General features: G+C 39.3%; 1 protein-coding gene across 1 annotated transcript; it reads left to right on the forward strand.

Moving 5' to 3' along the window:
• The first annotated feature begins 1,636 nt into the window (after positions 1-1,636).
• Positions 1,637-2,554, forward strand: LOC101541679 (olfactory receptor 8S1-like). The gene has a single exon (XM_012931673.2). The coding sequence runs from the start codon at positions 1,637-1,639 to the stop codon at positions 2,552-2,554; it is 918 nt and encodes a 305-aa protein (XP_012787127.2).
• The last annotated feature ends 15,351 nt before the right edge of the window (positions 2,555-17,905 follow it).

Here is a 17,905-nt window from a genome sequence, read left to right on the forward strand (position 1 = left end):
AGCCAATACACTATTAAATCCTGGTAATTTCTTTTTCTGTTCTATCCTGGGGGCAAGTTTGCTGTCCTCATAGTAAACTAGATACTAAAGTACTAAAGTATTATATTCTTGCATGGGTTCACATTTGCTGTCCTCATTTTAAACTAAACTAGACTTGTTTTATTCAGGGGAGTATCCTTTCCTGAGGGTCATTATTAAGGGACAATTTCCTACAGGAGGGGAATTTTTCTTCTTTGCTGCCTGCCAAATTTATATGAATTTCCAACTCTTATTTTCATTCTGCAAGTATCGATTTTGCCATTATTTCATTTTGCCAGTATTTCCTTTTGCTAATGATAAAGTATTCTCAGGATGAATCCAGATCGCCGAAGCAAGAACTGTGAGTAAAACAGAAAAATAATAGTAGAAAGTGCAACCGTCCCCTGTTTGGAAGTATTTGATTCATTGAAGTAATATCTAAAATGTAGTTTTTCTTTTCCCTCTTTTTAAAATCAAAGAAGGTGTTTATTCCAACAAAAATTTTCTAACTTCACCCTAATCCCAGATTCTCACACTGACATTCATACTTAACTTGTCTACTGATCGAATTTGGAAAATTCAGTGCTGTTGTTTAACTAAGTTAGAAATACAGGCAATATGTACCTGAGGAATAAGAATAACATTAATTCTCGGTGATTGGGTAAGTAATAAATGAAAAAACATTAAGTCTTTTGAGAATTTGAATGTTTAATCTTGGTCTTGCTCTTGAATTTTAAAGAAAAACATACTCAAGATAGTAAAGTCAGTGGTAAGATTATCCTGAGTAATCTAAAAATTGTAAACTCAGTTTTCAGGTTAGAATAGCAAAAAAGAAGACCAAAGGTTTAGGAAGCAGATAGGTAGTTGATATTTTAAAATGTCATGAAGCACAGACAAGAGCTGAGTCTGAGTAAATCACACAAAGAAAGTGTCGTGATTATGACCAAAGAATACACTCACACTAGTCATCAAATTCTCGTGGCTGATTGTGTATGAACTGGAATATCTCTGTGATGCTTTAATCTCTAGTTAATTCCTTTTCTTCTCTTCTTTAAAATCCTTAGTCAGTACCTCCTGTATTCACATTCCCACTGACTCCATTTCAACATTTATTGAAAAATACATAAGCAATTAGATGGGAACTGCTTCCGTGCCCACACTAAATCTGATTGCATGAATGTTTGATGGATGGAATAAACTGATTCCCATCTACAGCCATACTCTGCTTTTGCTCTGAAAGACAATTGCTATTAGAACATATCTACAATTGTTTTCTTAGTCCTCCATTTTCTCCCTTCTACTGATTCATTATCAACATCTTACAAACAGATTTAATAGATTTTATCATAAAACACCAACAACAGATTCTTAAGACATTAAGGAAAAATACAATAAAGGTGAAAGGGAATTGATTTTATGAATGGAATTCTGCAGAAAATATATAGATGTAAGAAAACATAGACACATCAGGAAATTAATCATTTCAGAACACAAATTTTTGAAGAAGCATGTCATTTTGTGAATGGAGAAGAGGATCAAAACACCTGGATATTTCCTGAAATTAAGAAGAGTCTTCATCCCATTTATGTCTCATATTCAAAGGAAAATAGTAAAAGAAATGAAAAACCACAGTGTTATCTCTGAGTTCTTCCTCCTGGGGCTAACTGCTGAGCCTCAGATCGAGGCTCTGCTCTTTATACTCTTTCTTATTATTTATCTTTTGACCCTACTGGGGAACCTGATGTTGCTGGTGGTGATCAGGGCTGACTCCCACCTGCACATCCCCATGTACTTTTTCCTAGGACAGTTGTCCTTTTTGGATCTCTGCCATTCCTCTGTCACTGTACCCAAGCTTCTGGAGAACCTCCTGTCCAAGAAGAAATCCATCTCAGTAGAGGGCTGCATGGCTCAAGTCTTTTTTGTGTTTGCCACTGGAGGCACTGAATCCTGCCTGCTTGCTGTCATGGCCTATGACCGTTATGTTGCCATCAGCTCTCCTCTGCTCTACGGCCAGAAGATGAGCAGAGAGTTGTGTATGGGGCTGGTGTGCGGTTCCTGGGGCGTGGCTTTCCTGGATGCTTTCATCAACATTCTTATAGCTCTTGATTTAGACTTCTGTGAAGGGCAAAATATCCACCATTTCAGCTGTGAGCTGTCATCTCTCTATCCTTTGTCTTGCTCTGATGTGTCTTCAAGCTTCACTGCTCTGCTCTGTTCCAGCGTCGTGCATTTCTTTGGAAATTTCCTCCTCATATTTTTCTCCTATGTCCGTATTCTGTTCACCATCCTGAGCATCAGCTCCACTACAGGCAGGAGCAAGGCCTTTTCGACCTGCTCCTCCCACCTCGCTGCTGTGACATTTTTTTATGGTTCGGGATTTCTCCGCTACCTTTTGCCCAACTCAGGATCCACGCAGGAGCTTGTTTTCTCCTTGCAATACAGTGTAGTCACACCCATGTTGAATCCTCTCATTTACAGCCTGAAGAACAAGGAGGTAAAGGCAGCTGTGAGAAGACTGCTAAAAAGATCTTTCTAACATTTCATAAATTAAAACTGAATAGAATTGAAATAAATAGTATATGTGTATTAGTGTGAATTAGCTGATGTTACGTTCTGCAAGATGCCTTACTTGACACAGTTCTTTTCTTAAATTATTCAAGGTAGATTTATTTTCTTGGAATGATGCCATTTCGGTTGTGATCACAAAAACTTGATGAATAATCTTCTTATCTAAAAATTTTTTTAACTAAAACATTTCATGTATCAAAGATAGTATGTTAGATGTTTGGGGCTCTATCTATCTTAATCCATCTTTCTATAACTAAATTCTATTTGTTCAATATCATTCCCAAAAGCTGTTCATTACAGTCTCCCAAAATCCTCACCACGCCCCTATTCATTCTTCCTGGCAAAGAGTCTCATGCAAAAATGAGCACAAGTCAGTGCCAGACAACTCACTCTCATAAATTTTAGTCTCAGGGAGAGATTCACAAATTAGATATTCTATTTTTAGCACTCTGACAGCCATCCAAGAACCTCTGGTATGATCAGTGGAGTTATCCTAGGTTCTGTCCTTTCAAGTCAGATTTGTAAACATGAATCACAATATAGCACATGATTAGATAAGCATAAAATTCCAGACACTGTGCTAAGCATTTTGTAAATATTACCCATTTAAATACCCAAGAAATCCTTTTGATAACTACTTAGATACCCATGTTGCACCATGTAGCTCTATGCCAAGAGCTATGATGTCGAGATGAAATTTGGAACCAATTTAGCTTATCCCAGAGCATGTTTTCTTCACCACTTTGATACATTAGCTCTCCAGGAAATTTAAATTTAAATCAAATTTAAAATTTGATATAACAATTTATGAGACTTCGTTTTAGAGATACAATCCCATGTTTTTATAGAGCTTTATTATTGTTGTTTTACTTTATTTTATTTAAGTCAGAATTATATTTTAGTATTTGTAAAGAAAAGATGAAAACTACGTATTTGATCAATGAGATATCATCTTACACTCAGAGACCAGCACACATCAAAAAGAACAAGAACATCCAGTGTTGGCGCTGATGCAGGGAAAAAGGGACTCTCATTCATTGTTGGTGAGAGGCCAACTGGTCTACCTTCTTTGGAAAACAATACAGACATTTCTCAAAAAACTAGAAATTGTGCTTCCACTTGACATAGCAATACCAGGATATTCCAGGGAATATACTCCAGGGCCCCAAAAACAAACTGCAGAAAAACCATCTTTACTTCTATGTTCTTGGCAGCTCTATTTACAAAGCCAGAATCTGGAAACAACCCAAGTGCCCGAGAACAGATGACTGGCTAAAGAAACTTTGATATATCTACACGGTGGAATACTACACAGCCACCAGTAAAATGCAGTCATAAAATTTGCTTATGAATGGATGGACACGGAGAGTATCATGCTGAGTGAAATGAGACAAGGAGAGGGACAGACAAAGAATAATAGCACTCATTTATGGGACATAAGACACAGTGTGAGACTAATACCCAACAAGAGTAGAAACCAGGGTCAAGCCAGGAGGCCTGGTTCATGGGTGGAAGCCGATCTCAAGTGGTAAAGGGACAGAGCAGTTAGAACGAAAAAGGGACCACTATGTTGAAGATGATCACTCTAGACAAGAACTGCATGCTGAAAGTAGGTAAAGGAACAAACATGATAACCTTTCAGTATCTGCATTGAAAACAATAATGCCTCAAGGGAGAGAGAAACTGAGAGAAAGGGAAGTTCCTGTCATGAAGGCAGGCGGGAGGGGGGTGTTGGTGGGAGGGAAACTGAGAAACTGGGGATATTGGTGGTGGGAAATGTACACTGATGAAGGGGTGGTGATTGGAACATTGAATGACTGAAACCAAATAATGAAGATCTTTGTAATTGTGTATGTCCATGGTGATTCGATGAAAAAATAAATAAATTTAAGTCTTTAAAACTAAAATATATAAATGGGAAACAAAAGAAAGAAAAATGTGTGTTTTTAATGTAGGAACATTTAATAGACACTACAAATAGCTTGTCTTTTAACCCTGCTTCAAACTGTTTATCTATTGACCAAATGTCTCCAGCAATGATAGAACCCTATGACAAGATATCCCCAGCTCAACCCCAATGCTAGACATACATTCCTATCATTCAGTCCTAGTGATGTTGCAGAAATGGAAGAACACTGGATAACTGAAGACAGAGAAAATGCTGGTGAGGCCCTATGGCAAACTTCAAAACAAATGACCTCTCGAGCTGTAGGGGAGGACTCAAGCACCTGCCTTGCAAGTGTGAGATCCTGAGTTCTGTTTCTGGTGCCCCTAACTGTAGGATTACATTGGTTTGTCGTTTCTGCCTTGCCACAGGGACCTTAGGTTTATTGGGTTGCTCCCATCATAGTGCTCCCATTCCTCTGTCTTCATTTGTAACTTCTTCTTTTGTGCTCTGTTGACTTGTAAATATTATTTTTCTCTTCTCCTTAAGTCCTTTGCATAGTTAATTCAGAGCAATGTCCTCTTTTGTATGGGCATTAAAAGACAGTTAATGCTATGCTTTTGTAACATGGGAGTTAAATTGACTCCAAATGATATTTTTTTCCTAGATATCTGTTCTCTCAACCTAAGCCTCAGTTGTCCTTACTTCCTAGCACACCCAAAGCAGGGTCCCAATGAGGGACTGGATGTTTCCAGGACAAGCGGTGAGCTATGTGCTATCCTAGCATCAAAATGGGCCTGGCCAAAGTGCCATAATGCTTAACTGTAAGTTAAGAGTATGGCCATGGAAAAAAATCTGTCATGATGCAAAAAGTAATAACTAGATTCAGACCCTCCTAAGGTTAGGAATGATTCATCTGGCCTGAGAACTGTAGTCTGAATCTGTGGCAAGATGGTCCCAGGAAAGCTGCCCTACAAGTCTCAATGTATCTCTTACTGTGTCTATACAAAAAGAACTAGTATTAAGAAGTAGAATTAAAATGTTAATCAAGATGTTAATTAAGTTATTGAACTAAGGAGAAGAGGAATGGCCCCTAGGTGGTGTTTCCACCCTTGAGCCTGACGGGCAATCACGAAGGGCTTTCTTTTTTTAGATTTTATTGATTCACCATGAGATATAGTTGCAAGCTTCCATGTCTGAGTTACAATCTCACAATGATCAAACGCCCATCTCTCCACCAGTGCACATCCCCCACCACCAATATCCCCAATATACCCCCATCTTTCCCACCTTCTCACTATCTCCATGGCAGACAATATTCCCCATATTCTCTCTCTCTCCTCTCTTTCTCTCCCTCTCCCTCTCTCTTTCTCTCTCCCTCTCTCTCTCTCTCTCTCTCTCTCTCTCTCTCTCTCTCTCTCTCTCTCTCTCTCCCCTTTTGGGCATTATGGATTTCAATGCAGATACTGAGAGATCTGTTTTTGTCCTTTATCTACTTTCAGTTAAAGAAACTTTGGTACATCTACACAATGGAATACTATGCAGGTGTTAGGAGAGATGAAGTCATGAAATTTGCTTATAAGTGGATAGACATGGAGAGTATCATGCTATTTGAAATGAGTCAGGAAGAGAGGGACAGACATAGAAGGACTGCACTCGTTTGTGGAGTATAAAATAACATAACAAGACCGACACCCAAGGACAGTAGATAGAAGGGTCAGGAAAGTTGCTCTATAGTTGGAAGCCTGCCTCAGGAATGGGCGCGGAGAGGACAGCTGGAATAGAGAAGGGATCACTAAGAAAACAATGGTTGGAGGAATTGGTTGGGATGGGAGATGTGTGCAAAAGGAAGGGCTTTTCTGCATCACTAATCATCAGAGAGATGCAGATCAAAACAACTTTGAGATACCACCTCACACCACAGAGACTAGCACACATCCAAAAGAACAAAAGCAACCGCTGTTGGAGAGGATGTGGGGAGAAAGGGACCCTTCTTCACTGCTGGTGGGAATGCCGACTGGTTCAGCCCTTCTGGAAAACAATTTGGACGACTCTCAAAAAATTAGATATTGAATTCCCATTTGACCCAGCAATACCACTGCTGGGAATATATCCCAGAGAGGCAAAAAAGTACAATCGAAACAACATCTGCACATGTATGTTCATCGCAGCACTGTTTACAATAGCCAGAATCTGGAAAAAACCCGAATGCCCCAGAATGGATGACTGGTTGAGGAAACTTTGGTACATCTATACAATGGAATACTATGCAGCTGTTAGAAAAAAGGAGGTCAAGAATTTTGTAGTCAAGTGGATGGGCATGAAAAGTTTCATGCTGAGTGAAATGAGTCAGAAAGAGAGAGACAGACATAGAAAGATTGCACTCATCTATGGTATATAGAATAACAGAGTGGGAGACTAACACCCAAGAACTGTAGAAATAAGTACCAGGAGGTTGACTCCATGGCTTCGAGGCTGGCCTCACGTTCCGGGGAAAGGTCAACTCAGAGAAGCGATCACCAACTACATTGTAGTCGAAGGCCATGTGGGGGAAAGGAGTTGCGGGCTGAATGAGGGCTAGAGACTGAGCACAGCGGCCACTCAACACCTTTATTGCAAACCACAACAGCTAATTAGAGAGAGAAAACAGAAGGGAATGCCTTGCCACAGTGGCAGAGTGGGGTGGGGGGGAGATGGGATTGGGGAGGGTGGGAGGGACACTGGGTTTACGGGTGGTGGAGAATGGGCACTGGTGAAGGGATGGGTTCCCAAACTTTGTATGAGGGAAGTATAAGCACAAAAGTGTATAAATCTGTAACTGTACCCTCACGGTGATTCTCTAATTAAAAATAAATAAATTAAAAAAAAAAAGGAAGGGCTTTCTTTCTTTTTTACTTTTTAATTAGTGAATCACCGTGAGACAAAGTTACAGACTTAGAGGTTTTCATGCTTACGTTTTAGTCATACAATGAGCGAGTACCCATCCCTCCACCAGTGCCCATTTTCCACCACCAATGATCCCAGCATCCCTCCCACCACCCCCACCCTATCCCCTTCACCCCACCCTGCCTCTGTGGCAGGGCATTCCCATTTGCTCCCTCTCTCTTTTTAGGTGTTGTGGTTTGCTATAGAGGTATTAAGTAGGCATCATGTTCAGTCTATAGTCTATTTTCAACCCGTATCTCTTTCTTATGTTGATTTTGCTAACCCACAGAGCTGGGAGTTGGAGAGATAAGAGACTTGGGAGGGGAGGAGAGAGAGCAGGGCTGTGAGATGGAGCATGGAGAGATGAGTGGGAGAGACAGGCGGAGACAGGAATGAGGGGCACTGTGAGATTAGAATGGGGGGGGCTCAGTGAGACTGGAACAGACATGTGGGGAGAATGGAGTAAACGGCAACTGATCAACCAACTGGTTTGGCTCTCGGTTCCTCCTCTGTCTGCCCCATGGCCTGAGTGACCCCGGCTGGGCAAGCAGCCTGAGACCCCCGAACCCAGGTGGCAAGGGGGAAAGCAGCAGGGGTCTCCCTAGATTATACACCTCACATTCATTGAGCATGTCCCAGATATTCTGCTGTCTTAAAAACCCTGGAACCACAGTCATGTGAAATCTTCCATACTCCACCAGATATGTGTAAGTTTCTCAGGAAAAGATGTATGAGCAATGTGACCAGGAGTATGAACCCCAGGGAGCACTTGTGAGCATGCCCCCAAGAATATTATAACCATAATATGTGTATCACTTCACTTCACTTCACTTGTCCCATGGATCTTCGATTTAGTCAAGTGGGTGCCAGTAACATCGCCATTTGTCCCTGACACTTGCTAGTACAGCCCAATGATATCTGCTTGTTCTAGGAACAGGAAGAGCCTCAAACCGTTCATTCAGGGCTTTGATGAAGAAATCTCACCATCTCGTTGATGGGCGGCCACACGGTCTTCTGACCTGCCGTGGAATCCAGTCAGTAATAGCTCTAGTCCAGCAGTCATCTCTGAATCGCATTACATGACCGGCCCATCTGATTTTTGATGCCTTGGCAAATGAGACAGCGTCCCTGATTCTTGACCATCGATGGAGGTCGGAACTCCGGATTCCTTCTCTCACTTGAGTGAGATGTGATACTCCTACCATAGCTCTTTAGATTCCTCTTTGGGATACCCGAATAGAATTCTCATCCTGTTTGCGTAGAGCCCAGGTCTCTGAGGCATATGTTAGTGCAGGAAGAATGGTGGAATCGAAAAGATGTGCCCGAAGTCAGAGGTTCTTTGTCCTCTTAACCACTTCTTCGACGCTCTTAAAGGCATTCCACGTTGCTCTCTTCCTCCTGTGCAGTTCTGGCGCCAAGTCGTTCCTCATGTTGAGTTCTCAACTCAGGTACACATAGCTGCTGCATTCGGAGATGTTCGTTCCATTGAGAGCAAATGGAGCTTCAGGGACTAGTTTGTTTTTCATGAACATCGTCTTGTTGAGATTCAGCTGCAATCCGACTTTTCCACACTCGTGGTTGAAGTCGGCCAGCATTTGTGCTGCTTGGCTAATGTTTGGTGTTATGAGAACGATGTCGTCAGCGAAGTGGAGGTGGTATAATTGCCGACCGTCTATCCTCACTCCCATTCCTTCCCATTCCAGTCATCGCATGATGTTCTCGAGGGTGGCACTGAAGAGTTTCTGTGAAATGGTATCACCCTGCCGCACCCCTCTCTTTACATCAATGATCACTTCCTTGTAGAATGGTGAGATATGTGTACCATAACTAAAGTGTGAGATGACTGATCAGACCACAACCATATGTGAAATTTCTGGCGAGCATTGCAACCAAGTATGTGAACACCACAACCAAATATGTGTGATTCCCTTTATCACAACAAGAGCAACAAAGGGAAGAGATGGGGGAAAAGAATAAAATGTTTCCTTTGCAACAATATGCATAGAACCAGAGAGGGTCATTCTAACTGAGATAGAAGGAGAAAGGCAAATGCCCTGTGGCCTTACCCATTTATAGGACACAGTGAAAAGGAGTAAGTGAACAGACAAAACCAAAACTGAACAAAACTAAAACCTTAGATTCAGAGTGCAGAACTGAGGTAACTAGAGAGAAAAGATAAAAGGGGAAATGAGGAAAAGAAGTAGGGAAGAGATTTTGTGAATTGAGACAGAATAATATTGGCATTAGATGGTGGTCGTGGTGGGGTAACATACAATTTGAAAAGGTGTAAAGTTGTATCCCTAATACATACATTAGTAAAGCTAATGTTATCTTTTAAATATAATATTTTTTAAATATATCATTTTTTTCAATACAGAACTTCAGAGAATTCCTCTCATAAAGTTTAATTAGAGCATTAAGGTAAAAGAAATCACCTTTCTTTTCTGAAATTACCTATCAGCTTTTGCTTATGTACAAAATCATCTTTCATCCCTCTTCATATTCACTACCCATAAACTCAAAGAGCAAGAATATTTTCTAACATATTCACTACTCTTTCAAGAACATTAGTTCTTTCAGATAATTTTTATGCAAAAACTGTATTTCCAAAATGTAAATTATAGGAAATAACTAAGAGAATTTCTAGGATAATTCTCACCTAGGACTCCCCAGTGCCAAAGTAGTGAGAAGTACTATAAATAGAAAATTCTACTGTATGTGTAGGATATCATTGGTTTGTCCTTTCTCCCTTGCCAAAGAATTTAGTTTTATCTGGTAATAATCTCTAAACAATTTTAGACAACATTGGTAGTGTCCTGTTCCCCTTGCCACAAGGAGCTTAAGAATATCGGGTCATGCCCATCAAAGAGATCCCGAGTCACTCCCATTTCTTTGTCTATCTGTAACCACTTCTATGCTCTCTTCCCCAACCAGTTAATCAGCTTTTCCCCCTAATCAGACTTTGTTAATTTGTAAGGTCAGACCTTTCTAGGACACTGAACTTGTATTGTAAGTTAATATTGCCTTTCTCCTCTCCTTGTGTCTTTTGAATAGTTTACTTTAAATCAATGTCCTTTTTTGTATGGACAAAGAAAGACAGTTGTTAATATGTTTTTGTAACATGGGATTTAATTGGCTTCGAGTATTATTCACTCCCAGGCATCTGCTTTCTCGACTTAAGTCTCAGCTGTTTTAACTTTCTATCACCCCCAAAAGCAGGGTCCCGACGAGGGACCCAGGGCAAGTGGTGAGTTAGGTGCTACCCTAGCATCGAGATGGGCCTGGCCAAAGTGCCTAATGCTTAACCATAAGTTAAGAGCTTGGTCATGGACAAATGCTGTCATGATCCAAAAGCAACGATGAGACTAGGACCCTGCTAGGGATAGGAAAGACTAATCTGGCCTGAGCACTGTAGTCTGAGATTGAGATGATCCCAGGAGAGCAATTCCATAAGCTTAATGCATCTCTTGCTGTGTCCATACAAAATGATTAATATTATGAATACTATTAATATTATGAATATATGTTAGTTGGACAAGGAGAGGAGAAACACACCGGGTCTTCTTTTCTGGTAAGATTAGAAAAAGAAAAATGGGTCTTCTTTTTTTTTTTTAATCTTTTTTCCTCTTTTGGCTTTTTGGGTCACAACCGTTGATACTTAGGGTTATTCCTGGATCTGTGTTCAGGAATTATTCCTTGTGGTGCTTGAGAAACAATTTGGGATGCCAGAGACTGAACCCTGGTCAGCCACATGCAAGGCAAATGCCCTACCTACTGTACTATTTACCACTCTCACTCTGGCCCTGTTGGATATTTTTTAATATATAATAAGTTCACAGTACAGCCAAGGCTGGTATTATGATGGTTGCTCAAATGTTCTAAAACATTTTATTTGTCAGAAACAGAGCTTCCTTTGTATGGCGGCGGCGTTTGGGTTGGGGGTCGGGGTGGGAGGAAATGTTTCATTTGTCGGGGCTCATCAATTTTCAATGATGAAATTCTTTTTAGTGAGGGTCACATTCAAATTTGATTATATTATTATATATATTCTCTTCATGTTGACTGTGAATTAAACTTTCAATTACATTGATAATTTAGTTTTATTAAGTTCTGGAAAAATTGTAGTAATGAAATCGAATGGAAATTAAATATTTCTCCTTTGACTCGTTGAACTATTTCCATAGTACTAATAATTAGTCTAATAATTAACGAAGCTAACTGACATAATTAGTTTAATAATTATTGAATCTAACTGACATAATTAGTTTAATAATTAATGAATCTAACTGAAATTATAATCGTATCATCTCTGGGATAGCCTGGCAAGCTACCGAGAGTATCCCGCCTGCACAGCAGAGCCTGGCAAGCTACCTTTCTCATATTCGATATGCCAAAAACAGTAACAACAAGTCTCACAATGAAGATATTACCGGTGTCTGCTCAAGCAAATCAATGAACAACAGGTCGACAGTGCTATAGTGCTATAAGATCTTATAGTTGGGGTGTTCATTTTCTTTAGTTTCTAGGAATGTTTTATTTTCTGCTTTACTTTATCAACGACCCAGTGGTCAGCCAAAGCATCGTTTTAGTTTCCAAATATTTTTTGGAATATATTTTGAGCAATTGTTTTCCAATTTTCTTTTTACAGTTTATTTCTAGTGTTATTCAAGTTTCTAGTATCATTGTTAGAAATGTTAAGGCAGGACTACACTGGTGGGGCCAAAGACAATGAAAACCGTGTATTTTCCACTCAGACCTCTGCTATCTGCTTGCTCCAAGAGGAATGTGCGGGCTCCTGAGCTACGACCATATAAGGGTATAATCTAAACAGATAGCCTCCCGGGCCGGGCTCAGCCCTCGGACCCGTGCAGGTGCTTACGCAATTGTGACCTTTAAATCTATAGGCTGGACAAGCAGATGGGCCTAATGGGATTGGAGGGAGAGGCATGTCAAATTATGAACTTATTGGCTAGGGAATGCTCGGGCTCTGCTGTAACGGTCGGGAAGGCCTATATAAGATCTCCTTTGGGGAAGCTCGGGGTCTTTTGCCCAACCTGCTGGACCTGTGTGTCCATGTAGGCAGCTGGACCCTGGCTAGCCAGTCTTAGAATAAACCCTGCTTTCTCTTTGCAGTCTCTGGAGTCTCTTTGTCGTTATAGGGAGATTTCGATCCGCGCCCTAACACTCCTGTCTTTCTGAATTATCTTCCTGGCCTATAATTTTATTATATTATTAGGGAAGCATGATATATAATAGGGTAAATGTTTAAGATTTTGATTTCAGTTACTGCAGCACAACATCATATTGAAAAAACCCTTCCATCACTGGCTTATACTTTTGTTCCAACCCAATCCTCCCCCAAACCCCTGTTTGGAAACCCAGTTGTTTTCAAACTCCAAGGGTTAGTTTTAGTTTGACATTGTCTTGGTCCTCTGCTTTGATTCTTTATATAACCACATCTGAGTGAGATATTCTGGCATCTGCCCTCCTTATTATTTGCCGTGCTTAGCATTAACATCCTCTAGTTACATCCAAATTGTAGCAAACAGCAAAATTTAATCTCCTCTAATAGCTAACTGATATTGCATTATATATACATATATATATCACAATTTCTATATTCAATGATCTATCATAGGTATTAGGATTATTTCCATATCTTGGCTCTTGTAAGCAGTGCTAAATTAAAAATTGGTATAAAGGTTCTTTTTTATATTTTTTCTACTTTTTGTAGAGTAGAAGAATCATTGGATCCAATAGTAATTTAACACACCTTGCCAACTGAACAGTCTCAAGCAAAACGAAGATTACTTTTTCACCACAATCCCACAATTACTGCTTGTTTCTTGATATTTTTTATATATGCCACGCTCATTAATATAAAGTTACATCTCAGTGTGTATATAATTTGTATTTCCAAAATTATCAGTGATGATGGACACTTTTTCATATCATCATCTATGTCTTCTTTAAGAAGTGTATCTCATCACTTCTCACCATTATTGAATAAGTTATTTGTTGTTACTGAGTGTTGTAAGTGCTTTATATATCATGGATATTTATCCTTTGTCAGATTTATGACATAAATGTTTCTCCTTATTTAAAAAATTATGTCTTTTTAGGTAAATAACTGGCAGTGATAACATTTGGGGAAAGGAGAAAAATGTCAAATATTTAATGCCAGATTAAAATAGGCTTTATAATAAGAATTCCCTAGCATCTACTCTATTAGATATGAAATAGAGATCAAAGCATAAGACAAAATAATAAATAAATAACAAATGAAGACAACAAGAAAGAAACAAGGGAACTATAAAAGATAGACTACAACAAAGTGATGAGTAATCATTCATATATGTCAATAATTTTGAATGTAAATATGAAATTCAATAAAAATAACTAGATGAATTAAAAAATAATATTCAACCATATTCTGCCTGCTAGAGATTTATTTTAATTCTGAGGACATGCAGACAGAAATTGAAATAATGCAAAAGGATATTCTATGTAATTGCCAACAAAAGAGAACAAGAAAAACTGTACTTAAACAAAATGGAGTTTTAGTCAAAAATAGACAATCACAAGAAACCAAGAATGTTGTTTCCTAACTAAAGAAGTAATTGAACAAATATTATGTAACAATTATGGTCATAATTCTGCCTAGATGTTTTAATTTACACATATTAGTAAACATGAGACATCACACTAACAGAAAAAAATATAAACGTGATATTCTAACAAACTGGAGAAATAATATAGTGTGTAGGACACTTCCCTTGCACACTGCAAACCCATGCTCAATTCTTGTACACATGTGTGTCCAGAGCAGAGTCAGGATTTAGCCTTGAGTATTACCAGGTACAACATCCATGCCAAAAATCATATTCTTAATACTTGCAGAAAAATAATTTGACAAAGCTTAAGAACCAATCACATTTACTCAATGTGAATAGTTAAAAACTTTTTCTTTAAGATCAATAACTAAACAAGGTTAGTTCTCATACACAGTTAGACCAAACGCTCTTTCTTTAATCAAGCAAAAGAAATAAAATTCATCTAAAGAAAAAAGGAAGCAACATTTCCAAAAACCTAAGCCAATCTCCAAATTATCTGAAAACTTGCAGAAGTAAACCAGCATACAAAAATAAGTGGTGTTTATGAATTAGCAATAAGCTAAGCAAGAAATTAAGAAAACTTTCTATTTATAATTATAGTAAATGAATAAAACAGGGTCTAGGAGAGAGGACAAGGGTAAGAATACATGCATTTGCCTGACCTGTGTTCAATCCCCAGTATCATGTGGCATCCCGAACATCGAACATCGAAAAGTGTATCTTTGGAGGCCCTTGCACCACTGAAATAAAGCAAAATACACGGTATAAAGGAAAGGTGCTCTATTCAAATAAACTGTTGAGGAAACAGTATCCACATACTAGATAATGGCCTTCTACTATATTAAACATGTTCAGTGCACAAACATCAAAAGAAAATGAATTAAAGACAAATATGATGTCTGAAATCATTAAATTATTTGACGAAAACATACAGGAAATGTTCCTTGAAGTTATTCTTGGCAATGATTTTTTGGGGTAAGTCCAAAAGCAGGCAATAAAAGCAAAAATAACAGAACCATATGTAACCCAAAACTTTGCAACACTGATGAAATAATTAGCAAAATGACATGACAACCTAAAGAATAGGAGAATATATTTACAAACCAGGTGTCTGGAAATAAGAGTTTTATAAGCAAAATATATAAGGAATGCATGTAAAAGAACAAGAGAAGAAAGATTAGAATGAAAAACAAGGATGAATAGAAGGAAAGAGATTAAAAATGAACAAACTGTATGTGTGAACAGTGGTTCAGAGAAGAACTATAAATGGCAATTCAGTATAGTAAAATGGGAATATGAAACATGCTAGGGCTAGAGAGAGAATTCAGGCTCTTGCTCTCACCAGCACTCCACCCCCAGTGTGATTCCTGGCATTAGTATGTGTAAGTTCCCAAAGAAAAGGTGTGGGAGGTGGGAGAGAGGTGGGCTGGGGGGTAGGGAGGGTCTCTCGAGTATTCAGTGGCCGAGTCACCTCCCCATGTTGGACGAAGGTGATGGGCAGACAGACAGACAGATGAAGGACCAGGGGAACAGAGAAGCAGGAACTGGGCCCCAGGCTGGTCGGTAGAGGGTTTACTTTTCTGTCCTCCCCAGCGTAGCCCCATCTCTCCCCTTATGGGGAGATGTAGGTATGCCGTTCTCAGAGGGATGTGCTTAATTTGGCTGGTGGTACATGTATAATTCCCAAAAGATGCTTAAAATCTGTTCCCAGGGCCAGGGAGATAATACAGTGATTGAGGTTATGCCTGCCATCACCAGGTATAGCCCTTGAAGCACCCAAACAGCGCCTCCAGGACCCAAGTAGCACTGTATCATCAGGCCCCTGCATTCAACTATCTGACACAGTGGACCAAGAATTCCCAGGAGTGGCCCTGAGGAACCCTAAACACCACTAAAAAAAAAAAAAGGACCTAAAAGAAAATAAAATCTGACCAGTAATCTACTAAGAACCTGCAAGGGAATCTTAAGAGAAACAGCATACGAATATTGCATACGAAAGTAGCACTGTCATCCCGTTGTTCATCGATTTGCTTGAGTGGGTACCAGTAACATCTCCATTGTGAGACTTGTTGTTACTGTTTTTGGCATATCGAATTCAATTCAACATAAAGAGGCCATGGCACTAAATTGATACCGGGAAGTGGTATGATTAATCAGGGTCTAAGATGGTATTTTGCACTTTCTCATAAATAGCCTGATCAAAATGATCTCTTAGGTAGAAATATACAGTGGAGAAGAAGTCCAAATCTGGAGAGGACTCACACACTTAAATACCTTGTGGTAGAAATACCATGATGGTGTGTCAGAAATACCAGAAAAGTCCCTTTATTAAACATCTGGATGTGTGCTTGCCTCTCCACTTACTCCACTTGCCTCTCCAGAGGATTGAACGGAAATTCATAACTCCCATTGCTACTAGTGCTCCTCATGGTTGGTTTCTGTCTTTGAATCCAGTTTCTGTGTATTGCATATTAGTTAAAATACTAGCTACCCACAAAGGTTCTGATTAGACCACTTTCCCTCCTGATAGATCGCTAGGATCATTACCATGAGGACCATCCTTCTATTTGCCTCAAATTTAATAAGAGTAAGAAGTTCTCTTTATCATCCTTCATCTTAAGTACTTTCATCCTCTTATGGCTACTACTCTTTCTTTTTCACATCCCATATTCTAACTCCTGTTCCTACCTCTCTAACCACTCCAAATTTTTCAGTCTAAAATTGAATTCATTTTTTAAAACACACTACAAATTTTTTAAAATTTTTATTAATCACTGTGATGTACAGTTACAAATTTATAAACTTTTGTGTTTGCATTTCACTCATACAGTGATCATTTGCCCATCCCTCCACCAGTGCTCATTCTCCTCCACCAATGATCCCAGTATCCCTCTCACCTCCCCACCCCATCCCCCACCACCCCACCCTGCCTCTGCGGTTCTCTCTCCTTTTGGGAAAACACACTACAAAATTTTATTTATATAATTTTTTCTCTTTTATTGATTGCTGTTGGCTTACAATATTGAATATCTTTTTAAACTTTTAATTCAAACAGCATAATTCACATAATTTTTTGCAATTGGTTTTCAGGAATACAATGTTCCCACCTCTGGTCCAACAACCCCGAGTTCCCATCCCCTCAGCAGTGACCTCAGATTCTCCTCACCCTCATCTTGAACCACTGACAAATACAATTTTTGCTTAACTGTTATAATTTGGGTACTATGCTTAGAGTAGTGTTGGGTCTAGTGGATTAGACATCTACAAATTTCTCCAACTCCCCACCACAGAGGCCCCTTCCCCTAGCCAATATGTTACTCTCAGAACTCCTCTCTTTATTCCCCCCTCCATTGCTCTCCTTTCTAGGAAGTGTAGACAATATTTCCACATACAGTGCATAAGAGAGTTTTTCACCACAACTCCATAAACATAAGGTGTCCCTATCATTTTTGATATACGCCATTATCACTTGTGTGAGGTATAGCTGACCGTCATCTCAATTTGTACTTCACTGATAAATGACAATGAACATCTTTCCATGTGCCTACCAGCCATCTGCCTGTCTTCTTCAGTGAAGTGTCTATCCATGTACTCTCCCCATTTTTAATGTGGTTTATTGATGTTGGTCTTTGTGTTTTATCTATCTTGGATATTAATCCTTTGGTCTGACATATTGTGTTAAAATATTTCTTCCTAATTAGAGGATTCTTAATTTTTATCTTATGCAGAGGGCTTTGGGCCACACCCAGTGGTGCTCAGGGCTCATTCCTGCCTCTGTGCTCAGGGATCATTCCTGGAGGACTTGGGGACCATATAGGATGTCAGGAATAGAACCCAAGTAAAGAAGTGTGCAACTCAGGTCCTCAAGACTCAAGTAAGATTTCCTTGTAGGCAA

This window comes from Sorex araneus, chromosome 6 (genome assembly GCF_027595985.1).
Source record: "Sorex araneus isolate mSorAra2 chromosome 6, mSorAra2.pri, whole genome shotgun sequence".
Classification (NCBI taxonomy): Eukaryota; Metazoa; Chordata; class Mammalia; order Eulipotyphla; family Soricidae; genus Sorex; species Sorex araneus.